A 26,805-nucleotide genomic window follows, 5' to 3' on the forward strand; every position below is an offset into this window, starting at 1 on the left:
CTAACCTAAGGACATCGCACACATCCATACCCGAGGCAGGATTCGAAACTGCGACCGTAGCAGTCGCACGGTTCCGGACTGCGCGCCTAGAACCGCGAGACCACCGCGGCCGGCAATGTTGAAAATTAGGTGGAGTGATGAGGTAAGGAATAAGGAGGTTTTCCGCAGAATCGGCTAGGAAATAATACATGTGAAACACTGGCAAGAAGAAGGGAAGGATGGTAGGACAATGTAAAGGGTGCAACGACCAAAGATCCATTCTTTCAGTGCGGATGCACATAAAGTCCGGAATATTGCGGGAATCCGAAATGGCGAATATGTAGTTCATGGAAAGGTGACGCTACGCTAGCAGTGTGAAACAGGCTGGGAATTCGGGTCGGAGGAAAGCGTACTCGGATGGCCAAGGTGGTTAAGATAACCGCTCGCGTTAAGGGGGAGACACAGCTTCGAGTCCTGGTCTGTTACAACAAAATCATTTTGATACCCTAATGCGTCTAACATCATTGAAAACATATGGATAGGAGATTTGTTAAGACGTCATAGAGTATCTGCCACGGTACTAGATGAAGTTGTAGAGGGTAAAAGCCATAATGGAAGACAGAAATTGCTATACATACAGCAAATAACTGAGGACGCAGGTTGCAATTGCTACTCTAGATCAGATCCGAACACGGCGTGCCAAACTTCACGTATGCAGTATGTGCGGGCCACGGCTCGTTCTGTCACTCAGCTTTACTCGGTCCTTCTGGGAAATACCTGGAACAGCGAGATATTTCGTTTAACATTGCGGTGCGGCGTTTTTCGGTGGGCACAACTCTCTGAGTTTAGAAAAATATCGCTCTCAGCGCTGTTTCATCTTCGCTATTTGTTCGTAGTATGAAGAACGTTCACAATTCCAATGGCGTTTAGCCCAATTAGAGGGAGACTACAATATATGGGAATAACAGGGATGAAGACCCCAATTCGTACAAGCGACAGACACTGCATAGTTGCTATGAAATAACGTTACACTACCATGCGGGAAGAATTTGAGGATTTAGATAACAATGAAAGAGTAAAAAGTTAAAACGATCGATAAACGATATTCATTGTGTAGACATCAAAAATTGCTTTGTGCTAAATTTGCAGGCCTGGAGCACTTAAACGTCGCGAGTCAATACGCAACAGCATTTATTGCACTACTTCGCAGTAGCTTTGGAGCCGTTGGCAATGATAGAAACAGCCGCTTGTGCCTTAGCGTGACTCATTCGTACCTGTCGCTAGCCTAGCCGTGGGAAGCGGTACCTGTGTCAATACGAGCGACAGAATATTCAAGGCAAGCCCTTAAGAATCTAAATAAACTGTGTTAAATATTATTCAATTTAATTAAAAGTCAATATACTGTCCATTGTTGTTAAAAAGAAGATTGTGTAAAAATCTCAGCTTTCTAGCTGGCATACTTTCAGAGATAGAAAAAATTACTTGAAACACCTCAGACCAACACGTGTAAGATTAAAGTCAGTTAGGATTCATAACAGTTTGTCTTTTAGCATAATTTGGAATCATTACTTAAGTTCACAAAATATTAGGTCAATTTGTTCGATTTTTCATAGTTAAAAACGTTAACTATTTTTCATTTTCGTAATATAAAATTCAGAAAACACCTGTATTTATTTAATGTGTTGTTGTGTGATTAAATGAGAATGATTGACAGTGTGTATGTGGGACATACGAAAAAATTCTATATTATCTCATGTTAAACAATATGTAACTACATCATGGGAAAATGTTAAGCAAGCAAGTTGCAATGAAAAATGTAATATCTCCTCCGTACTGATGTCCAAGGGTACTTCTTTTGTAAGAAGGCAGCCAGAATAGCCATTTGCATAGTAATAGTTTTCTAAAGTTATTTCAGGATCAGTTTTCTTTTCGTTTGGTTTTGTTAAACCTTTTATTAATATTTGCAGGATGAAGTGACGTAAATGCATCTGTGAATGTTGATTTGCGTACAGTTTTAGCGGGAGAATGACCTCGAAGGATTGTTTTGAGTGGCTGATCATTTTGAACAACCGGAGTTAAGCATTTCCCGCGCATTGCACGTAGTTATAGGCTCTGAGAGGAGCACCAAGCAGGGAGTCGCTGGCTAGCTATTGGATGTACAGGTCATGTTAGACGTGTCCGTCTACGTTATGAGTAATATGAGGAAGTTACTGGTATTTCGCGTCCGGGTGGTATTGCCGTGAACGCAGTCGCATTTACGGACAGATTGCGGAAATTTGAATTTTGTGAAGTATTTAGTTGGAAAGATAAATGGGTGTGAACTTTCGGCCTTTGTAGAATTCCGCGTGGCATGTTTCATATTCATCTATGGAATAGTTGGCGAGCAGTTTCTCTATCAGAAATCCACTGAAAAAAGTACCGAACGTGAAACTCATATATTGTAGCAGAGCATCGACTGTAGATCACGTAATAATTCGGATTGGACGTAAGTACATTTCTGGCTGTCTCGCATGTATATTGGCTTGTATGAACTGTGAGCTGAGGACATTGATATTAGTCGTTTAAATAAATACGGGCTGATGGCTAATTCTTTAATTTTGAAAGCAAAGAAATAAAGAACTTGCTGTTCAATTTTGACTTTTTTTTTAAAGAATGAAGCAATCGCCCTCCGACCGAAAATCGTTATAAGATATTACATAATAGCTTGCTACCAGAGTTTAGGCTGAATTTGCAAACGTAAGTATTGATGATGTTTTTTTTTCAACACTGCTTTTAACATGGTCTGAACAGTATCTCAATATGCACAGAATCGGGCTGGTGACCAGACGCCGTACTGAACGGAACGCGACTGTTTAACCTGCCTCGCCGCAGCACGTTCAGAACGCACTGACCATCTTGTCTCGTAGTGGGATAAATGTAGTTACTGTACTATGGAATAACCCAACAAACAAATGTATTAACATTTACGGAAATTGCTTTCGAAATAATAAATAGTTTATTTTCTTTTTTCCATCTGCACCGTTTTCATTTGATTCCGGCTTTTAAAACAGTATGATAATATTGTTTAATTACATAATCTTCTATATAAATAAGATATTTATCACTGAAAATACCAAACTGTTACGAGTCCCCTAGTAGGTCCAAACATTGTGAATTTAAGCTCTCCGGACAAAAGATGAAAGAGCATGCTGGTCGATTTGTAGCTGAGTAGGTGGTGTAAAACTATTATCAGTTAGTTATATGACATTCCACCACTGACGTCAGGCATTGCAGTGAATGGGCGAATATGTGCCAGTCGGTTGTATGAAATGAGCACAGTAAGATGCGTCGCCGTGGAGAGGTGACAGAATGGTAGAGAGCAGCTATCGCGGTTGGACGTTCCCATGATCACAACGCGAATGAAGTTGCACGATTTGTAGGTTTATCAACGCGGGCTGTTCAGTGTGTCTACAATTAATGGTGTACCACTCGCAGCTATGTACCACGGTGTAAGAACGGTTGTCATAAAATGATCCTACCTAACAGGTTCAAATGGCCCTGAGCACTACGGGACTTAACATCTGAGGTCATCAGTGGCCTAGAACTTAAAACTAATTAAACCTAACTAACCTAAGGACAGCACACACATCCATGCCCGAGGCAGGATTCGAACCTGCGACCTTAGCGGTCGCGCGGTTCCGGACTGATTCTTAACAGGGATCGGAGACGACTGTCAAGCTCTGTCAGTCACAATCAATGTCCAACCAGGAAGGTACTGCTGCTGTCAGTGAACAGAAGTCTAGCTCAATCAGTTCCTGAGCGAACACTGACAAGGCAACTGTAAGCAACGGACATTTGGAATCGTGTATCTAGCAAAAGACCATTGCTCACAGTAGCAAATAAAATTGCACGTCTCCATGGGCCGAACACAGAAACTGTACAGCAACTGGAGGTGAGCGGTATGTTCCGATGAGTGGAAATTTTGCCTCTTTCCAAATAATGCACAGCATCGAGTGCAATGACCACCCGATGAATCGCTGAACCCGCAATGTGTGCAGGATAACGCTAGGTCCAAAAGTATTTCTGTGATATCTGGGTGTATTTTTCGCGTAACTCTCAGTTACCGTGAACAGGATATTTATCCCGACATTCTCAGTATCAAGGGCTGCCCTTTCTTTTACACGCCTGCTTTCGAATATGATAACGGCCGTGTTCAAGGGCTGCATCGGTTTGACGAACACTCACGTACCATATCGTACCTCGATTAGCCTTTTAAATAACCAGATCTTAAATTCCATAGAAAGTGTATGTGACTATTTGGAACAGCGTGTGAAACGTACCAGTCGACATCCGCGCGATTTGGTAGCCCTGTGGGATCTGACCATGAGTGAGTTTCCTCAGCTCGATACGGCCTACCTGAAAGAACATGTCGACTCACTTCCTTGCTGAATTGACGCCGTTATCAGAGTCAGACGCGTACTTCCACGATATCAGCGTTATTTCTCCTGAGACTGACTGATCTTTTGTCCCGTGCCGGCCGCGGTGGTCTCGCGGTTATAGGCGCGCAGTCCGGAACCGTGCGACTGCTACGGTCGCAGGTTCGAATCCTGCCTCGGGCATGGATGTGTGTGATGTCCTTAGGTTTAAGTAGTTCTAAGTTCTAGGGGACTAATGACCACAGCAGTTGAGTCCCATAGTGCTCAGAGCCATTTAGTTTTGTCCCGTGTGCTTATCTGACTTGACATTTTGTGGCTCGATGTCCGGTCAGAATGAATGTGTAGCGTACCCGGCTTCCGCACATCGAGCAGAGTCTCCATGCAGATGGGGCACGTGGTGGAGGGCGTGACCGGCCTCCGGGACACCTCCGTGCCCCTGGGAGTCCTTCTCGGTGAAGAGCTGCCTTCCTCATAGTCCCCTGACGGCCGCGCCGGCTGGGCTCTGCTGCTCTCTGCTCTCTGTAGAAGAGCTTCCAGGTCGTTCGCTGAAAGACCTAGCTGTAAACAGAGCTTCATTGTAGTACTGCAAACCATAACTTACACTTTGAGCTGATCTGCAAACGTTAAAAAAGGAAAGGTTCCTTACAAACGTAATTATGTATGTAGGTAATAATAATTTCGTGTAACTCAATGGCCTGGGGCAAATCTTTTATTGGACGCACTTTGGCGACTTGCTTATGGTTCCATAGTTTGGTATAAGTCTTTCTATTAGACGCCAGGTGACTTGCATGTCCCTAAGCTATCCTGTTATCCAATCGGCTAAAGGAGACCTACAGTTCAACGTGGAATCCGAAACACGCGACGTTTCTGAGGACTCTTCACATCGTTAAGAGGGGAATACTAGGTTGAAATGAAGGCCAAAAGGTCCGCGGCCAGACCGAGATTCGATCTCGCGGCCTCTCTGTTTCCATGCACGAGCTTTACCTCCTTTTTCACATAACAGCAATCTACTGAGTAATCTATATGTACAGGTGACTTACATTGAAAATTAAGACAACAAACAATAGCATGACACAGTTTACATATATGAAAATAGAATTAATTAGAAAAAACACAAAAGAAGTTTTTGAATATTCGGGCAAGCTGGGAATACGTTTTACCAAAAGCAGTCGGTAACTGTCACAGTCAGCTTAAGGCTGGTGGAACAATGTGAGCAGGGTTTGAATCCCGAGACCTGGCCACGATGCCACCCTCTCCCCTTCTGTCACTGACCTGCCCCCTCACATGGTTTCCCAACGTCCTGTCTTTGAGAGATAAGATTCAGCACATTGGCAAATAGTTCTCGAAATAGGGGTAGTTGCAAGCAGGACTAGTAAGTCGTAGACTGGTGAAAAGAAAATTGTCATCAGTACCCTAATCAGCAATGACAAAATGTGCGAAGTGACTAACCATCATATCAACGTATTAGCCGCGCGGGATTACCCGAGCGGTCTGAGACGCTACAGTCACAGACTGTGCAGCTGTCCCGGAGGAGGTTCGAGTCCTCCCTCGGGCATGAGTGTGTTTGTCCTTAGGATACTTTAGGTTAAGTAGTGTGTACGCTTAGGGACTGATGACCTTATCAATTAGGTCCCATAAGATTTCACACATATTTGAACATTTTTTGCACATCATATTAGTCTTTGCCCTCGGAAGAAAAGGAATAGCCGACCACAGAATTATATCAGTGTAACATGCAGCTTCAATAAGCCAAGTGAGGAAGGCCACTTGCTTCCCGAGCCACCCACTTTGCTAGGTGACCACGACAACTCAACCGGTGCTGCAGCTTATCTAGGGACGCACCCCACACCTCCTGCATTTACCTGTCTCTAACCTCAATACCATACTGACGCTCCTTGGTGGAAATCAAATTGTTGACCATCCTGTACCAAGAGGAGGCTGCAGCCCTTGATGGAACCGAGAGGCTGATGTTGGTTCACACAATTATCCGTGATAACTGTTCATCGGTATTGGGGCAGGTAGTCCCTTCCCATTGGACCAACAAAATTTGGTCGTAATCATCGGCCGCTGCAATATGTTCACCTCCCAAAATAGCTCAGAGCTAGGTAGACTTCCTCAGTGTGTCTCAGTTTAAAATTCAGACAAGCAACGTCAACAGAGGGATCAAGACTCGTGGGACGCACTACCGCAAACATCCTAGACCTAAAGGTATGCCCTCGTAAGTCTGAATGATCGTCAAAAAGGTGCGCCGAACAAATAAGCCATACGCCTCCCTCTCTGTGTCAGAATGGCCTAATCCTCCGAGGGAACGTGGCTCTCTCACAATCTCGTATCGCAGCCGGAAGATACGACGCTTCCGTAAAGCGACCAGACAACTGTTGCTGTTTCTTAACCACCACGGAGGGAAGAGGAAAAAGTGCGATGACCGCTAGACCACCGGACCTGGCGTGTATGTAGATTGTTCACCCAAATGTTTTTATGAGTGAGTTTTCGAGTACCGAAATATGTGACATACATGACATGTCTTTTGATTGTTCTGACTAAGAAGCTTAAATTATTGACACCGCCGCCAAAGGACCGTAGACCTCAGTAAGCGACATAAATTTTGACTTGATATCTCTACCAGTTCCTAGAGCAAAAGGTGACTTCATCACAGACGCACAGGCAGACAGGAGGACAGCAAATTGCAAAAAAATATTTTTTTATTTGGTATCAGTACAAACTAACAATTTTCGCATTTTTTTTTACTTGTAATGTGAAATCTTACTATTTGTCAAATTTCATAATTCTATGTCAACGGGAAGTACCCTACAGGTTTTTATAGTGAATTTGCGAGCATCGAAATATCTACAACTATCTCTACGTAGATATTCCGCAATCCATCATACGGTGCGTGGGGTTCGGTGGGAGGGGGGGCGGGGGGGGGGGGGGGGGGGAGAAGCAACTGTCTCTGTGCCTTCCTCTGAGCCCTAATTTCTCGAATCTTTTCCTCTTATGTGCAATGTGTGTTGGAGCAGTAGAATCATTCTGCAGTCAGCTTCAGATTTCGGTTTTCTAAACCTTCTCAACAGTGTTCCTCGAAAAGTATGTCGCCTTCACTCCAGGGATTCCCATTTGAGTTCTCGAAGCTTGTCCCGTAACACTTTCGTGTTGTTCAAACCTACCAGTGACAAACCTTGCAGACCGCCTCTGAAATGATACGACGTCCTTCTTTTTATCCGACCTTCACGGGTCCCAAACACTCTAGCAGTACTCAAAAATTGGTCGCACTAGCGCCGTATATGGGGTCTCCTTTACGTATGAACCACAATTTCCTAGAATTCTCCCAATAAACCGATGTAGACCATTCGCTTTCCCTACCACAGTCCTCACATGCTTGTTTCGTTTCATATCGCTTTGCAACGTACACCCACATATTTAAAGGACGTGACTGTGTCAACCAGAACACCATTAGACTTTTTTATTTGCCGTGTTACGTTTACACTATTATGATTTCGGCTTTAAAGTGCGATTATCAACTGTTTTAACGTTATACAGTTCCTAAGATGACATACTGTCATATTTAAAATACACTATTAGACACATTGTCTAACGGTGAATGTGTATTTTAAATATGAGAGTATGCCATCTTAGACACTGAATAACATTAAAACACTTGATAATCGCACTTTAAAGCTAAATAATGATAGTGTAAATGTAACACTGCAAATAAAAAAAACAGTCTAATGGTGGTACTGACTATAAAGAAATACACTCCTGGAAATAGAAAAAAGAACACATTGACACCGGTGTGTCAGACCCACCATACTTGCTCCGGACACTGCGAGAGGGCTGTACAAGCAATGATCACACGCACGGCACAGCGGACACACCAGGAACCGCGGTGTTGGCCGTCGAATGGCGCTAGCTGCGCAGCGTTTGTGCACCGCCGCCGTCAGTGTCAGCCAGTTTGGCGTGGCATACGGAGCTCCATGGCAGTCTTTAACACTGGTAGCATGCCGCGACAGCGTGGACGTGAACCGTATGTGCAGTTGACGGACTTTGAGCGAGGGCGTATAGTGGGCATGCAGGAGGCCGGGTGGACGTACCGCCGAGTTGCTCAACACGTGGGGCGTGAGGTCTCCACAGTACATCGATGTTGTCGCCAGTGGTCGGCGGAAGGTGCACGTGCCCGTCGACCTGGGACCGGACCTCAGCGACGCACGGATGCACGCCAAGATCGTAGGATCCTACGCAGTGCCGTAGGGGACCGCACCGCCAATTCCCAGCAAATTAGGGACACTGTTGCTCCTGGGGTATCGACGAGGACCATTCGCAACCGTCTCCATGAAGCTGGGCTACGGTCCCGCACACCGTTAGGCCGTCTTCCGCTCACGCCCCAACATCGTGCAGCCCGCCTCCAGTGGTGTCGCGACAGGCGTGAATGGAGGGACGAATGGAGACGTGTCGTCTTCAGCGATGAGAGTCGCTTCTGCCTTGGTGCCAATGATGGTCGTATGCGTGTTTGGCGCCGTGCAGGTGACCGCCACAATCAGGACTGCATACGACCAAGGCACACAGGGCCAACACCAGCATCATGGTGTGGGGAGCGATCTCCTACACTTACCATACACCTCTGATGATCGTCGAGGGGACACTGAATAGTGCACGGTACATCCAAACCGTCATCGAACCCATCGTTCTACCATTTCTAGACCGGCAAGGGAACTTGCTGTTCCAACAGGACAATGCATGTCCGCATGTATCCCGTGCCACACAACGTGCTCTAGAAGGTGTAAGTCAACTACCCTGGCCAGCAAGATCTCCGGATCTGTCCCCCATTGAGCATATTTGGGACTGGATGAAGCGTCGTCTCACGCGGTCTGCACGTCCAGCACGAACGCTGGTCCAACTGAGGTGCCAGGTGGAAATGGCATGGCAGGCCGTTCCACAGGACTACATCCAGCATCTCTACGATCGTCTCCATGGGAGAATAGCAGCCTGCATTGCTGCGAAAGGTGGATATACACTGTACTAGTGCCGAGATTGTGCATGCTCTGTTGCCTGTGTCTATGTGCCTGTGGTTCTGTCAGTGTGATCATGAGATGTATCTGACCCCAGGAATGTGTCAATAAAGTTTCCCCTTCCTGGGACAATGAATTCACGGTGTCCTTATTTCAATTTCCAGGAGTGTATTAAATTACGACGGGCGCGAGAGAGATGTAACGTTCCCTGGCAACACACATACTATTAATAAAATGAAATGACATTTAATTTTACTATGTACGCCGCTAGGAAGCAATTCGTATGTACTGTAATTGTTTAACAAAAATGTTATTTAATTTTGTGTAAAGGACGTTGGTTATTATTGTAATATTTTCTGTAATAATATTCTCGATATATTTATGATTGTAATATTTCTATACTCATAATGTAATTACGAAATATGTTAATATCTGCGATGAAAAAATGTAAAATATAGCCACAGAGGAAAATAATGTTGTAAGATTACAAAGAGACATTCACAATGAGCAATAATATAAATAGCGCTACATAATGTGTATTCTTTGTCGTCTTCCTCTAGAGCTGAGAGAGAGAAAGAGAGAGAGAGGAACCTGTGACCTAGCATTATATGAATGAGTAGACTTCGTTTGTCTGTATCTATCTTTAGCCGCCATTAGAGGAGAAATTGTACAGGTATGGTCTAAATACATTATAATTTATCAAAATTGTGTATTACTAATGTAAATTAGCTTACCCATGTCATCTATAAGATTTCTTTAAAGAATGTTCAGCACTTTTAGCGATTATCGTTGGTGTTGCTGGGCTGTGCCGCGACCGAACGATTTGCAGCGGCGGCACATTTAAAAAATTGTTCCGCTATAAAATTAACCAAACCCGTAAATCGGGAGCAGGTAAAATTAGCAGTGAATTACGAAATATTTTTCTTTTACAGCGATCCGAAGGCTGACTGAATTTATTACTGGTTTTACATTTGTGCATTCATAGGCGGATAATTAACGTTGAAGTTGTTAATCTGTTGGTTCTTTCGATTTCTAAAGCAAATAACTTAAACGTATAGTGAAGTGTGTTTTGTCAATGATAATTAAACGTTCAGGTCGGCTTGGCAATATTTAACCATTTTATGCTAACAGAGACAGTCTTGTGTTCCATAGCTAACGCCGAGAAAGAATACAGTAAATATTTAAAAACCCACTGCATCTAGAAAATGTGTGCCAAGGCCGAAATATGTAAAAAAAATAATTTAAATAAGTTTCAAATAAATGTTATTAATCAGTTAGTTTGAATTTGTCAGCATGAGAGGGTTGCTAAGGTTCATGTAATTTTAAATGTGCTTAATTCTGTGGAAATGAATTTTTATTAACACACGTAAATAAAGGGTTCTACAACAAAGTTCGTACTGAAAGAGTAAATAACATAAATATTTAAAGCCATTTCTTCCCCATTTTCATCCATTCACATTTTTACATTTTTTTTTCATCAAACTGGCGCCCTACAACGGGGGGTCGAATAAGCAGTGGCCAAAAAACACCCTTGAGATAATTAGGGAATTATTGTAGTCGAACTTTGTTGGAGAACAATTAATAAATTTTTCATGTATTGTATGTATTGCCTAACCAATATTGTGTGGTAATATCTGTATATGATTTTTTGCATGAGAACACCATATACCCAGAGGCAAGCTGAAGAAGAGATCTCATTATATAAAAAAAATTAATTACCTACCACAATACCAGGGGCAGCTGCACCCAAGATAGATCACCAAAAGGTAAACTACAGTGTAGTTGTCCTGTGGGTAGTAAAGTAGCCTCAGTGCGGTGTTCTCGGATCATTAGTGGTGTGCTTGTTGTTAGTTTTTTTTTTAATAACAGAACATTTGAGTAGTTAGACATCGTAGTATATAATAAGTGTGTTTCAACAAATGACCATTTCTTGTGTGATTATGTCAGTGAAACCTGAGTGTTAGGATATTTAGTTCAGATATTGTTTCTTTTGTTGACTATGGTTAGATTGCGTAGTCAGAAAAATATAAACATGGATAATGAACAACAGTTAGCAAGCAGTGATACCAAGTTAGAAAGTGGGTCACAAGGTAATGTTAGTGGCGTAGTTCAGGAAGTACAATCTGAGAATCTGGGGGCAGAAGGGCAAGAAGTGTTGCCACTGCCAGCCAGTGATTCAGTTGAAAGTAGAAACACTGTGCCACCCATAAGCACTAGACACGGACCAGAGAGTGGTGAGGTGTCAGAAGTGCAATCATTAATAGTTATGTTCGAGCGCATGCTCAATTTCCAAGCTACGTTTATGCATGAACAAGCAGAGCGTGATCGACGCCAGGATGAGAGAGACTTGCAGTTAATGCAATCTTTGGAAGTTATGCAAAGTGAGATTGTTAGTTTGAGACAAAACTATGAAACAATACCCATAGCGGTGCAAGAACTGAGCGAAAGAGTAGATAATATCCAGGTGGCTAACGCCAGTGTCGTAGATGAAATCAGTGTACTGGCTGACAGGATGGAAAAATTAGAAATTGACACAAGTCAAGCAATACAGCAGAAAATATCCGAAGAGGCAAACAAAATTGAAAGGGAATTTACGAACTGGTTAGAGGCAAAAGACACCGACCTTTATCAAACAATAGACGAGAAGGTGCACGCCGCGAATGAGGCCAAAGACTTGGGCTCGAGTGAGGAAGTGCAGGACCTTTAGGGCGGTGCACACTGACATTCCGCTGTGGCAGCGGAATGTCAACCGTCGTCTTGCGGAGCTGGAAAACAGTTTGTTGCACGGCGACGCACAGGCGTGTGTGACGCCAGCCAGGTCCAACAATGATAGGCCTATAAATATAGCAGTGAAAAATTGCGACTGCGAGACAGAACAGACAACCAATGTTAGCGAAACAAACAAATGTCACTCCTAAATAGTGATTGAAGAAAGCCTGATTAGAAACCGACAATTTCAGATCTTTACAACGGAGAAGAAATCTGTTCACCCTGTAATATTTATCAAGGCATTTAGAAACATTTTGCCTAGTGTTTGGAGCCATACACAGAAAATACAGTTCGTTATGTCTTACATACAAGGAGATGCTGCATTATGGGCAACCGAAGAAGCTGACAGTTGCGACACATATGAGCAATTTGAAAAGGCATTCTTGGCCAAATATTGGTCAACATGTATTCAGGAGATAATACGGAAAGAGGTATATAATCCAGAGCCGTATTCTCCACGATTAGGCAATTTGCGAAAATATTTTGACAAATACATTAATAAGACCCGTTACTGGGACTAGTAGATTTCATCCCGGGATTTGATCAGACTTTTGAAATCACACTTGCCGATAAACGTAACGAAAAAACTTATACACGTACCGGAGAACGACGTGGAATATTTCTTGTCTGTTCTGGACTCAATCGACCTGATTCAGAAGGATGTTAAGGCAGCCTCTGAACAGGCTAGAAGTAACGGAAACGGTTACAGAAATGGTATAACTAACACGCCTCCACCAAGGTAACAATAGGAGACAAGATATGTACAAAACGGGAATATAGGTAGAGACCGGAACGGCAATAGTCCGCCGGTGAACAATGACCGGAAAAGGAGGTTCGATGACCGATATGAAACAGGCCCACCAAGCAATAGTAGATGGAAAAATGCCAGGAGGCCGTGGAACACCAATACCTATAACGATGCAAACCGAACTAGGCCAGGCCGGCCGCGGTGGTCGTGCGGTTCTAGCGCTGCAGTCCGGAACCGCGGAACTGCTACGGTCGCAGGTTCGAATCCTGCCTCGGGCATGGATGTGTGTGATGTCCTTAGGTTAGTTAGGTTTAAGTAGTTCTACCCCTACCTAAGATGTTAAGTCACATAGTGCTCAGAGCCATTTGAACCTTTTTTTTTTTTAACTAGGCCACAGAACCAGAGGCCCAGTCCGGACCGGCAAAACAGTGGAAGATTTGACAATAACCGGCCGCCACCACAAAATGCGCCAATTGCGCAACCGTGGCGGCCGACACAACACAACTTACACAAAGTGGAGGTCAGCGGCACAGAGCAGCCACACCCATCCACCAGTAATAATCCAACAAACTATATTCAGCCGAGATACGCTCTCCATCGTCGGCTGAGTTTTGTAGTGAGAGCAGCCCGACACAGAACAAAACATCGGAAATCTGTATCCTCAGGTATAATGACAGGGTACGGATGGAACATGAATTAATAACTGAACCACCCACGTGCATAAAGGAGCACAAAGACAAAGTACAAACGATAATAGAGATCAAAATTAACAATATTGATGTGCAAGCAATCGTAGATACAGGTGCTACTGTCAGTGTCATGAGTATGGACCTATTCAGAGCACTGGGGAAAGACTTTTCCTGTGAACAACTGCAAAGTCACGGGAGCCATCAGTGCACAGCGACAAATAATTAAACTCCAAGTTCGGGTAGAGACGTATATAGGGGAAGAAGCCATAGCGTGCTCGTTCCTGGTAGTAAAGGGTTTAAAGGTAGCCTGCATTTTGGGGGTAGATTTTTTGAGAGAAAGGGACGCAGTAATCGACCTTTCTCGGGGAAATTTAAGTTTGATGAACACGGGTAAGAGGATAGCATTGTCCATGCTCAGATCTGAAGAGGTGCCTGTGCCTAATTGTAATGCTATTAACATAAAATGTAGGAATCAGTGGATACTACATTTAGACAATCATTCTCTAGGACAAAATCTCTATTATCCAGACGTACAAGGTGATCAATTAAAAGCAAACGTGGACGCACTTGTGAACAAAGTATCACAGTCCGAAAATTTGAACTCAATGCAACAGCAGGATTTGGTACAGTTATTATCTAACTATGCAGATGTACTTTCAGAACGACCAGGAATTGTTAAGGGATATCAATACAATATCGAGGTGAAGCCTCACAAAACATACTGTCGTGCCTCATACTCCATTCCTTGGTCCAAGAAGGAAATAGTAGCTATCTCTTAGCAGATCCCCAATCAGGGAGAGTACGGGGACTGTATCCGCGTAAGGATGTGAAAATATTCCTACAGTAAATGACTAATAGTCCTATGTGTTATGTGTGAAAAGGTACACCATTCTTTTGGAAATGAATGAACATTAATGATGTGATCGGTAGAGATAATGTACTAGTGTAGAAGTATTTAGTTATAAGAATATGATTGACTTTCTCTTTTGTTTATGATTATTTGTGTTACGTCTTCTTTTTAATTAATGTTCCCTTAAACAAGCTCTAAATGTCTGCACAGATAACCTGATTATTTCAATTATTTGTAGTGTTAAATTGTGACAGAGATCAGTCAGGAGGAACATTTTAGTGGTGGTGGTGGTTGTTGGGATGTTTAAGGGGGACTAAACAGCTAAGGTCATCAGTCCCCCAGAACATTTTAGTGGTGATTAGTTTGTGTACTGCATAATATTCTATATGTGTCTCAAACTTGAAATATTTCTTGATACAGTCTTTTCTATTACATGTATATATACATATATATGTGTGTGTAGCTGTCAGATTGACAGGTCCGAACCCGGAATAATATTAATAATATGAGACCCTGAGAACTCTATTTTCAAACCAGTATTATCAAAGAGAGTAATGCCCCCAGTAGTGACCCGAGAGCACCATGGGAGGCAAACTTATTGCAAAATTAAGTAACGCAAAGTTACGCACAAAGAAGCTTGAATTGAACCATGTGAAGATCGAATCAGTAAGAAAGAGCTAGCCTGATACAGTCCAAGTCAATTTTAGCCTACAGAGACTACACTGTAGTTACGTAGGACCTTGCAAATAGAGTGAGACATTATTTCAAAGGAGTTATTGAACAATATGCCTGAATCCGTCTGGAATGCACAAATAAAATCTACTCGAACATAAATATAGATGATTTTTGGGCAAACTAATATGAAATTTCAATATTTGTTACCATGTACGCAATTATCACACACCTTGGTAAAGAGCGAACAAAGAAGTTACGAATGTGCTGATACAAAAAACTGCACAACGGACATTGTAACTGAAAAAACTTAAACAGAAGTGCAGTATTGTGTGGCAGAGACAGACAGTGACTGTTAAAACTGCAGCAATACGTCACAAAGTTGTTTCGAACAAGCAATAAGAAACTGTATCATCGCCGTGTGTGCAAGAGGACAAGGACCTAACACGACACGGACAGTGAGCCGATAATAGACGGTGGACCAAGCTATTGTCAAACTATAACTTGTACTGTGCGTGTGTACAAAAAGAAAATATTCTTTGTGTGTCAAGGGACGCCAGGAAAGCGCATTGACTACAGAGATACATTTTGTTCCAAGGTGAAAACTTGCGTGTGACTAATGACAAGTCATGATATGGTGAAAAAGTATTGTGTGCCCATAAAACGCGTTACTGTGACAACGAAACATTGTGCAAACCAGAGTAGCGAAGGCCTACTGAATAATAAAGGCCAATAACTGTGTGCGTTATTTTCCACAGCAGGAAAAATGCCCATAAGGATAGTACAGTGTTTGTAAACTTGTTGCATGTTTGCTGGAGCACTGCAAGAAGATGTCACACGGGCGAGCTGATATACAACGCGCAACCGGCTACTTCAGCCATGCAGCGGCCGCAGCAACCCGTAGCAGACCAGACAGCCACACGCCTCTCCGTGCAGTAGCTGTCAACACCGGGGGCGGTGACCTACACGGAGCAGACGCGCCGCGCCGAGCACCGCTCAACAATCACTCCTCACCGCTCACCAACTACAGTATTATTGACATATTCCAAAATATTTACATAAACTGCATAACATGTCAATGAACACGGTTTTTGACGAACATTGAACACTTATTATGTATACCCGTAAATTGTCGAGAGAAAATGAACACTAACAAGTGAAGGAGATGGATTTGTAACACGTAGGTAGTGAGAACATTATGAAAAGTAACGTTGTACTAAATTATTTCAAAAAACTAAGTGAAATATCTTAGGACAAGTGACATTGCAGTATATCGCAAAAATGATAATTACGAGCTGTTAAACACACACAACAAACTTTCGTTGAACTGTATGTGACTGTGATATTATGCAACCGTTGATAACAAACTGCTAAATCATTTCAAAACAATTACTATTAAAGAGAGTTGAACCAACTGGAATGGCTGGGCTCCGGCACAGTTTGCCTGTCTGCCTTCGCCCAAATGGAGGAGCCATGAACATATATAACCCTGGCACTAATTAAATGAGCCATTCCATAAAAAAAAACAGAATTTTAAAGAACGTTACTGGCACCATTGTGTCAAAGTAAAGAAACTCTATGCCAAATGCTACCAGGGGGCAATGTAACGTTCCCTGGCAGCACACACACTATTAATAAAATGAAATGACATTTAATTTTACTATGTACGCCGCTATGAAGCAATTCGTATGTACTGTAATTGTTTAACAAAAATGTTATTTAATTTTGTGTAAAGGACGTTGGTTATTATTGTAATATTTTCTGTAATAATATTCTCGATATATTTATGATTGTAATATTTCTATACTCATAATGTAATTACGAAATATGTTAATATCTGCGATGAAAAAATGTAAAATATAGCCACAGAGGAAAATAATGTTGTAAGATTACAAAGAGACATTCACAATGAGCAATAATATAAATAGCGCTACATAATGTGTATTCTTTGTCGTCTTCCTCTAGAGCTGAGAGAGAGAAAGAGAGAGAGAGGAACCTGTGACCTAGCATTATATGAATGAGTAGACTTCGTTTGTCTGTATCTATCTTTAGCCGCCATTAGAGGAGAAATTGTACAGGTATGGTCTAAATACATTATAATTTATCAAAATTGTGTATTACTAATGTATATTAGCTTACCCATATCATCTATAATATTTCTTAAAAGAATTTTCAGCACTTTTAGCGATTATCGTTGGTGTTGCTGGGCTGTGCCGCGACCGAACGATTTGCAGCGGCGGCACATTTAAAAAATTGTTCCGCTATAAAATTAACCAAACCCGTAAATCGGGAGCAGGTAAAATTAGCAATGAATTACGAAATATTTTTCTTTTACAGCGATCCTGAGGCTGACTGAATTTATTACTGGTTTTACATTTGTGCATTCATAGGCGGATAATTAACGTTGAAGTTGTTAATCTATTGGTTCTTTCGATTTCTAAAGCAAATAACTTAAACGTATAGTGAAGTGTGTTTTGTCAATGATAATTAAACGTTCAGGTCGGCTTGGCAATATTTAACCATTTTATGCTAACAGAGACAGTCTTGTGTTCCATAGCTAACGCCGGGAAAGAATACAGTAAATATTTAAAAACTCACTGCATCTAGAAAATGTATGCCAAGGCCGAAATACGTAAAAAAATATAATTTAAATAAGTTTCATATAAATGTTATTAATCAGTCAGTTTTAATTTATCATCATGAGAGGGATGCTTAAGGTTCACGTAATTTTAAATGTGCTTAATTCTGTGGAAATGAATTTTTATTACCACACGTAAATAAGGGGTTCTACAATAAATTTCGTACTGAAAGAGTAAATAACATAAATATTAAAGCCATTTCTTCCCCATTTTCATCCATTCACATTTTTACATAATAAGCCAGCCGGTGTGGCCGTGTGGTTCTAGGCGCTTCAGTCTGGAACCGCGAGACCGCTACGGTCGCAGGTTCGCATCCTGCCTTGGGCATGGATGTGTGTGTTGTCCTTAGGTTAGTTAGGTTTAAGTAGTTCTAAGTTCTAGGAGACTGATGACCACAGATGTGAAGTACCATAGTGCTCAGAGCCATTTGAACCATTTTTTTTACATAATAAATCTTTCATATCTTTTTTTTCGTCAAAGAGATCATAATAGACCTTTGTATGTGACATAAATTTCAACTTGATATATCTACTCGTTCCTGAGAAGAAGAGGTTCCAACAGTCGAACGGACAAATAGGCAGACAGACGGACAACAAAGTGATCCTATAACGCTTCCGTTATACCAGTTGTACGGAACCCTAAAAATTTCTACAGTAATCAGAAAGTTATTTTGTAAAAACTTTATCAAGCAGTTTAGGGTCTAAGAGTGTGTCCAGATAGCGGTACCGTTCTTCGTAACAGTTTTCTTCATTATAGTTGGCCACATTCATGTATACTTTCTCTTATAGGAATAACGTTTTCCCTATGAAGGGAGGCGGAAATAACATTGGAATTTGACGGCCTGTTTACAGAGCGCAAGCTCGGATTACGAAAGGTTGGGAAAGGGAATAGGCCGTGTCCTTTTCAAAGCAACCATTCCGGAATTTGCCTGGTGTGATTTAGAGTAATCGTGGAAATATATGTAAGGGGTTCGGAATCTGTATTAGTTTAGGAAAAATTATTTTATACTTTTCACTCCAATTTAAAAACGTGCGCCGGCCGGTGTGACCGAGCGGTTCTAGGCGCTTCAGTCTGGAACCGCGTAACCGCTACGGTCGCAGGTTCGAATCCTGCCTCGAGCATAGATGTGTGTAATGTCCTTAGGTTAGATAAGTTTAAGTAGTTCTAAGTTCTAGGGGACTGATGACCCCAGATGTTAAGTCCCATAGTGCTCAGAGCCATTTTTTTTAAAAAAAACTTGTTAAATTAAAGATTTATTTTTATTGCAATAATTATTTGTTCTTAGGTGTATTGCTGCAGTTGTAATGATATTATTGTATACAATATCACTAACAATAAATATACGAAAAAGGAAATTCCAGTTATTTACGAATATTTGAAATGAAATTAACTAATTAAACAAATACAAATTTAAATTGTTAAACTCGTTTGAAAATAAGCGCTAGTTGCAGGATATTGATGTGCCTTATCCTTAAATGAAGCAGTTTTGTAACTTCAGTATCGGAACAAACTGAAACTGTTATGTAAGTTTGTTGAAGTGCTGGGTTCTATTGAGAGGGAGATGAATTATTTTTGTAGTTTCAGTTTTAATGAGGATTGGAGACACAGCCTTTACTCGAAACTGAGCAATTCAGCCAAACAGCGTTCGGCTCTGAGCACTCCTGGAAGGAAGGATATTGCAAATACATGGCTTTGCCACAGCCCGGGGGATGTTTTCAGAATGAGATTTTCACTCTGAAGCGGAGTATGCGCTGATATGAAACTTCATGGCAGGTTAAAATTGTGTGCCGGACCGAGACTCTAACTCGGGACCTTTGCACTTCGCGGGCAAGTGCTCTGCCATCTGAGCTACTCAATCACAGCTCACGACCCGTCCTCACAGATGAAGTGTGAAAATAACATTCCGGAAAAATCCCCCAGGCTGTAGCTAAGCCATGTCTCCGCAATATCCTTTCTTCCAGGAGTGCTAGTTCTGCAAGTTTCACAGAAGAGCCTTCTGTGAAGTTTGGGAAGTAGGGGACGAGGTACTGGAAGAACTGAAGCTGTGAGGAGGGGTCGTGAGTCGTGCTTGGGTAGCTCACATGGTAGAGCACTTGCCCGCGAAAGGCAAAGGTACCAAGTTCGAGTCTCGGTCGGACACACAGTTTTAATCTGACAGGAAGTTTGATTCACATCTACGTTTGATGTCGAGAGTTTCCCTTTTTCAGGAAGGATTTTCTTGTCAGTAGGAATCTACATGTTATACCCTCTTTACTTCGACCATCGTCAGCTGTTTTCCTGCCCCAATAGCAAAAATCCTTTTTTTACTGGCTCTGAGCACTATGCGACTTAACTTCTGAGGTCATCAGTCGCCTAGAACTCAGAACTAATTAAACTTAACTAACCTAAGGACATCACCCACATCCATGTCCGGGGCAGGATTCGAACCTGCGACCGGAGCAGTCGTTCGGCTACAGACTGTAGCGTCTAGAACCTATTTTTACTTTTCACTACGTTTGTCAAGTGTTTCCAAAGAAGCACGACTACACTCTTTCCTACATTAGAACTCCAAGACGGATGAATCACCGGAGAGATCGTGGGAATCTCAAATTGACAAAAAGCTCAGCGAAATGCCTTCTGACAACGTTCAGCGTGCAGTCGAAAACCGTTAAACTTCGAATTAAATTTATTGACTGTTTTTAATCACTTTTTATGGGTGGTTTCACCTGCTCACTAGCAGTCTTCGTTGACTTTTTCTTGCTAGTAGCATCCGTATTGTGCGGACTACATCCATGGTTAGTTGTTACGGACACAGAAAAATGTTCAAATGTGTGTGAAATCTTATGGGACTTGACTGCTAAGGTCATCAGTCCATAAGGTTACACACTACTTAACCTAAATTATCCTTAAGACGAACACACACACCCATGCCCGAGGGAGGACTCGAACCTCCGCCGGGACCAGCCGCACAGTCCATGATACTGACTCTCAGGAAAAAAGCCTAGTTTGAGGGCGTCCTTTAATTACATCTGCTCAAAATGGGCAGGGGCGAGGGGTCAGGCAAAAGCTCATAATCTCATTTAAGGGAGGAAGGCGAAGGGGGGGGGGGGGGGAGGCAAATAAAAGTTCACATCAAATATATATTCAGAGAATACATATTATTATAACTGATGACATTTTGTTTTGTATAATTAATCCCGAGAAATAGACAATATTAACGTGCCCACAAGCCTTTATGGCCTCTCTGCACTGAAATGCCGCGCAGGTCGAAATTACTCCGTGTCAGTCAGTGAGTCAGACGTGATATTCTGCAACGCATATAAAGCCGAAGTTATTGTGTTCAACATGAATTTGTATCAAAACTTTTAAAATGCGTATGTTAGCGACGGGCGGCAAGTCGAAACACATGTGCTAGCAAAAAGTTAACCGTTTGTGGAGGAGGCTAAACTGAAGTTTACGACAAGAATCATATAAATCAAAATACTGAAAAGCTACGTCATCATACGGTTCAAAGGTAGGTAAAAACAATATCGTCATTCATCTGCAAGGAAGTAGAGGTTAAATGATATTTAATGTATATAAAAGCTAAAATTAAGGCAGCCCAACAAATAATGGAAAAGCTACGGGCATGGACAACATCACACCGGAGTTACTCAAAGTAAATCTCTCTACAACAGCAGAAATTTTACATCCACTCCTAACAGTACTGCGGATGAATCAAAAGGACCGAATGACTGGAACGGAGAGAGGTATGCTCATCAAGCTCTTCAAGAAAGGACACCTATCGGTTCGTGATCATTGGTAAGACACTACCCTGCTATCAATTCCAAGCAAGATCCTCAAGCGAATAATCCTAAATAGGATAACATCACATGTAGACAAGAAAATAAGAAGAGAACAAGCAGCGTTCAAGGAAGGTCGCTCTTGCATTCACCAGATAAACCCATTGAAAATAATAGCTGAACATTCATATGAATACCAATCGCCGCGTTACATGCTGTCTGTAGACTTTGAAAAGGCCTTCGACAGTATAATTAGAACAAAAATATGGAGCTCACTGCAAATTTTTGGAATTCCCAAGAAAATAACTGCTCTTGTCAAGTGAGCGTATGAAACTGCAAGTGCCACGTTCAACATCAAGGCCTGCTTTCAGTTCCAATATCAGTGAAAACAGGAGTTTAGCAAGGCTGCATGCCGCCACCGATACTATTTAACATAGTACTGAAACTTGTAAAGAGGTAAGCAATGGACAAAGCGAGAGGAATAAAATGGAGCAATAGTACACACCTAAAGGACCTAGATTTTGCAGATGACCTTTGCATTCTATCCCACAGCCTCAACGACATAAACGAAAAACTATAAGATCTTAAATATGTGCGAAGAAAGTCGGTCTGAAAATTAATGCCCAAGAAACAAAAGCCATGGGGGCAAGTGATAACAACACCCCATAGCCTAAGCTTGGGAAACAAGTAATCGAAAGACTGGATAAGTTTTGCTACTTTGGAAGCATGATTACACCATATGATGGTGCAACATAGGACATCAACAGCCACATCAACAAAGCCGAAGGCGCATTTACTACTCTCCGCTCTATCTGGAGATCAAAAGCAATAACACTGAGGACCAAATTGCGGATATTTGAAAGTAATGTAAAATCTGTGCTTATATATGGATGTGAAACATGGAAAGTGACAAAACAGCTAATCCATAAGCTGCAGATATTCAGCTATATATGTCTGAGAAACATCCTGGGAGTATGGTGGCCAAATATCATCTCTAACGAAACACTCTGGAAAGAACAACCAGAAGCCAGTTTAGCTGCAAGCAGGAAGTGGAGATGGTTAGGACATACACTTAGGAGACCAAATGAAAATACTGCGAAGGAAGAACTTTAATGGATCCTGCAGTGACGAAAGAGAAGAGGCAGGTCCAGAATGAGGTGGAAACGATCAGTTGAAGCAGAAGGTTCACAGCAAGGAATAGGATGGGAAGAAGTGAAGATACAAGCAGAAGACGGAACAAATGGCGATCCTTTGTTGCAGCCCTATGCTCCACATAAGGAGTTAAAGAAATTAATAATAAATAAATAAATAACGTACTAATAGGAGGTCATTTGTTAGGGATCCGTCAAAACGATTAATACTATTTTCACAGTGTCTCTTTGTCAGTCTGTCTCAGTGTATCTTCCGTTCATAATTAGCAAGTTTAAAGCAAAGTGCTTTTAATCAGTGTTAAAAAACACTGTTTAATTTACTTTATAAATAAAATATGGTTTTATTACCTGACTACGGGATAAACCTCACATGAGGGGAGTGGGGAGGTCGCACCACATCCTACCAAGTCTCATCAAGGGGGAAGAAGATTCCAAATTTTGAAGGCAACCTCTCACGTAATTAATGGATGTCCCCTTCACTTACAGTCACTTCTTATTCTTCGCTGATGACCTCTAACAGCGGGAAGTTGTTGGTGTCGATGCACTCAACTGGCTGAAAGTATTTGCTAAGGTAACTCCAGATAACTAAGCTCAAGAACTTATCTTCGTAAAAAATCAAAGAGACGTTCCAGTTTTCCGCAACCCCCTGTGACTGACTATACGGATGCATTTCCATTACACCTGCTCCATTGCAGATCATCTTCCCTAACTAGAACAACAAATGACCAGGTCAGGACAAGAAAGATCAAAATCTAAGATGCTCTATTTCTTAACATACATACTGCTATAGATTTGATGACGCTGTAACACACTTGACAAAACCCATCCTAAGAATCAGAAACTATAGCCGTAACATGATACATCACGTCAACAACATAGAAAATGCTGTTCACTGTCCACTAACAGTGCAGTCTATTCCAAATGTTAAACGTAAGCGATTAGAAGTTTCATACGCCTAATGAGCTCTTCTCGGAAGCAGCTCAGAGCTCCTACTTTGCATACAGGTACGGGAGAATCATTTCCGACGTAATGAGCAACTTTAGGATATGATTCGCTAAAGATGAAATCCTTGAGAACGTTGAGAGAGTCACTTAAGTATCGTGTGGGAGGAGACTATCAAAACAGTTTCGAGAATAACGAAACTGCTAACAAGGGCTTATTTCGGAACTTACAAGTCAAAAAATGCAATGTCTGGTCCTAACGTAAAATCTGTCGACAACATGGTTAACAGCGTTTTAGTACGACAGAAGACTGAAAGACGTTGAAAGCAATAAATTAAACGTTGAAACTGAATAAAGCATATTGCTATATCTGACAGTAGCCTCCAGTGACCGAGTAATGAGTAGATACGGATTTCATTCTGCACTCAATTCCTTGTACTTGGAATGCAAAACATGTGGAATAAATGTAATTCGAAGAATTAAACAATAATGTGGAATCTAAACTCTACTCATAGGAAATACGTTATTTTTTTAAAAAGAAATAATCCGGACTTATTTACTAAGGATAACGAAAATACTGCAACAACGCATCCTCGATCGACTACAGCATAGCGTGAAACTACAAAAGTATCACTGCAATAGAATATTTTCTCTGAAGATGTTAACCGCTTCAACACTAGCAACCACTTCAAAAGTTTACATGACACCGTCGCAAGTCAGTAATCGAGGAGAGAGAAAAGTAATACACTATGGTGAAATTGAATCATAACAACAGCTGGATGAAAATGAAAGTTAGAGTCAAAAGCAAAATGTGCTGCATAATAACCACTTTACTGAGAAATATCAATCGTTCAGTGCGAAAGCAGACATTTCTTTGGTCGCCCATGAAAAGCTTCAGCTTCGTGGACAGAAAGAAACGGTGAAAATATTTAATATACAGTAGTTACCTCCCATGACTACACAAGGTCTAAATTCAGAATGAAAAATAACTATTCAAAACAGTTGGAAAAGTAAAAGAGGGAATTCTAAACGGGATATTCATTATGGGCAGACACATTTTTCAATGAAATGTAAAATTTACTTCAGTAACAAACTAATGTGAAACGGATAAGCCAACGTAGATTCTAAATGAATACAGACATCTGTCTGACAGTGGTCTGATGAGAATAAAGGGGGAGTGAAAGGGGGGTGGGGTTGGAGATCAGATTCCTGGACGAATGTGACCTAAAATTTCTAAAATTTGAATGGCAATGGTAGGGTATTCATATGGAATACTACGAAAACATTAAGTTAATTATTCCAGGTTACACATACATCTAACTGACCGCTGCAGAACACTAGAAGACTGAATTTAAGAAAAAGTTCTATAGATAACAAACCACACAAACGACAAACTTCTAATCGTGAGAAATTAGTGTGTAGAGAAATAGAATTTAAGATTAGCAGCTAATCCCTGGAAATATCAGGAATAGTATCTCATCAACATATTTATCCAAGGAAATATTTACCAGTGTAGCATTCAGTAAAATTATCCTTAATCTGAAAGTTGGCTCGGAAATCAAAAATATTTTACTAGACATATTCCTGTTGAAAATCGTCAATTCTTGCCTTTCTCGAAACTGTAAACCTGTTAACCCAATTCATACTAAACATCCTACTTTCAGACATGAAATCGGCACCAGAGTGCATTCTCTGTCTTATCTTTATTGACTTAGCCAACAAACCACAAAATGGAGAGTACAGCCGAGTAATATGACTGAGGTCATACGACAGTTGTAAAAAATGTGTCTGTATGAAAGATAATGAAAATGTGCTTTTCTCTCCATAAGGCTTCATCTTTATGAGGGTTGACAAGACACGTAAAATTGACACAAAACTTTTTGTAAAACAATCACAAAAGGGCAATGACAATTACACAATAACTTTAATCAAAAAAGAATGCAGAACTGCTTATGATGATTTTCATCTTTTGGGCTACTCTTTATCATTAACCAGCTGCTTAATGTTTTGTCAGATTTTTGTTAACGTATTTTTTGTTTTGTGTTTATTTTATTATGACGCTGTTTTGTTCAGAGTTTTATTTAGAAAGTAAGATCATAAAACTAGATGCTAAACTGATCTACAAACAAACAATAAGGCCCATTTCGGTACCCCTTTGCGGCATTTCCCTCAATTAACTACACTCCTGGAAATCGAAAAAAGAACACATTGACACCGGTGTGTCAGACCCACCATACTTGCTCCGGACACTGCGAGAGGGCTGTACAAGCAATGATCACACGCTCGGCACAGCGGACACACCAGGAACCGCGGTGTTGGCCGTCGAATGGCGCTAGCTGCGCAGCATTTGTGCACCGCCGCCGTCAATGTCAGCCAGTTTGCCGTGGCATACGGAGCTCCATCGCAGTCTTTAACACTGGTAGCATGCCGCGACAGCGTGGACGTGAACTGTATGTGGAGTTGACGGACTTTGAGCGAGGGCGTATAGTGGGCATGCGGGAGGCCGGGTGGACGTACCGCCGAATTGCTCAACACGTGGGGCGTGAGGTCTCCACAGTACATCGATGTTGTCGCCAGTGGTCGGCGGAAGGTGCACGTGCCCGTCGACCTGGGACCGGACCGCAGCGACGCACGGATGCACGCCAAGACCGTAGGATCCTACGCAGTGCCGTAGGGGACCGCACCGCCACTTCCCAGCAAATTAGGGACACTGTTACTCCTGGGGTATCGGCGAGGACCATTCGCAACCGTCTCCATGAAGCTGGGCTACGGTCCCGCACACCGTTAGGCCGTCTTCCGCTCACGCCCCAACATCGTGCAGCCCGCCTCCAGTGGTGTCGCGACAGGCGTGAATGGAGGGACGAATGGAGACTTGTTGTCTTCAGCGATGAGAGTCGCTTCTGCCTTGGTGCCTATGATGGTCGTATGCGTGTTTGGCGCCGTGCAGGTGACCGCCACAATCAGGACTGCATACGACCGAGGCACACAGGGCCAACATCCGGCATCATGGTGTGGGGAGCGATCTCCTACACTAGCCGTACACCTCTGGTGATCGTCGAGGGGACACTGAATAGTGCACGGTACATCCAAACCGTCATCGAACCCATCGTTCTACCATTCCTAGACCGGCAAGGGAACTTGCTGTTCCAACAGGACAATGCACGTCCGCATGTATCCCGTGCCACCCA

The 26,805-nt window shown here is 42.1% G+C and overlaps 1 protein-coding gene across 1 annotated transcript in view; it reads right to left on the bottom strand.

The window, feature by feature from the left end:
• LOC126267767 (E3 ubiquitin-protein ligase Zswim2-like) overlaps nucleotides 1-26,805 on the bottom strand; it is a 101,392-nt gene that overhangs the window by 11,189 nt on the left and 63,398 nt on the right. Inside the window, exon 6 of the mRNA XM_049973071.1 lies at nucleotides 4,745-4,952. Within this exon, the coding sequence (XP_049829028.1) occupies nucleotides 4,745-4,952 (208 nt within the window). The remainder of the gene's footprint in view (nucleotides 1-4,744; nucleotides 4,953-26,805) is intronic.

Source organism: Schistocerca gregaria, chromosome 4, assembly GCF_023897955.1.
Source record: "Schistocerca gregaria isolate iqSchGreg1 chromosome 4, iqSchGreg1.2, whole genome shotgun sequence".
NCBI classification, from domain to species: Eukaryota; Metazoa; Arthropoda; class Insecta; order Orthoptera; family Acrididae; genus Schistocerca; species Schistocerca gregaria.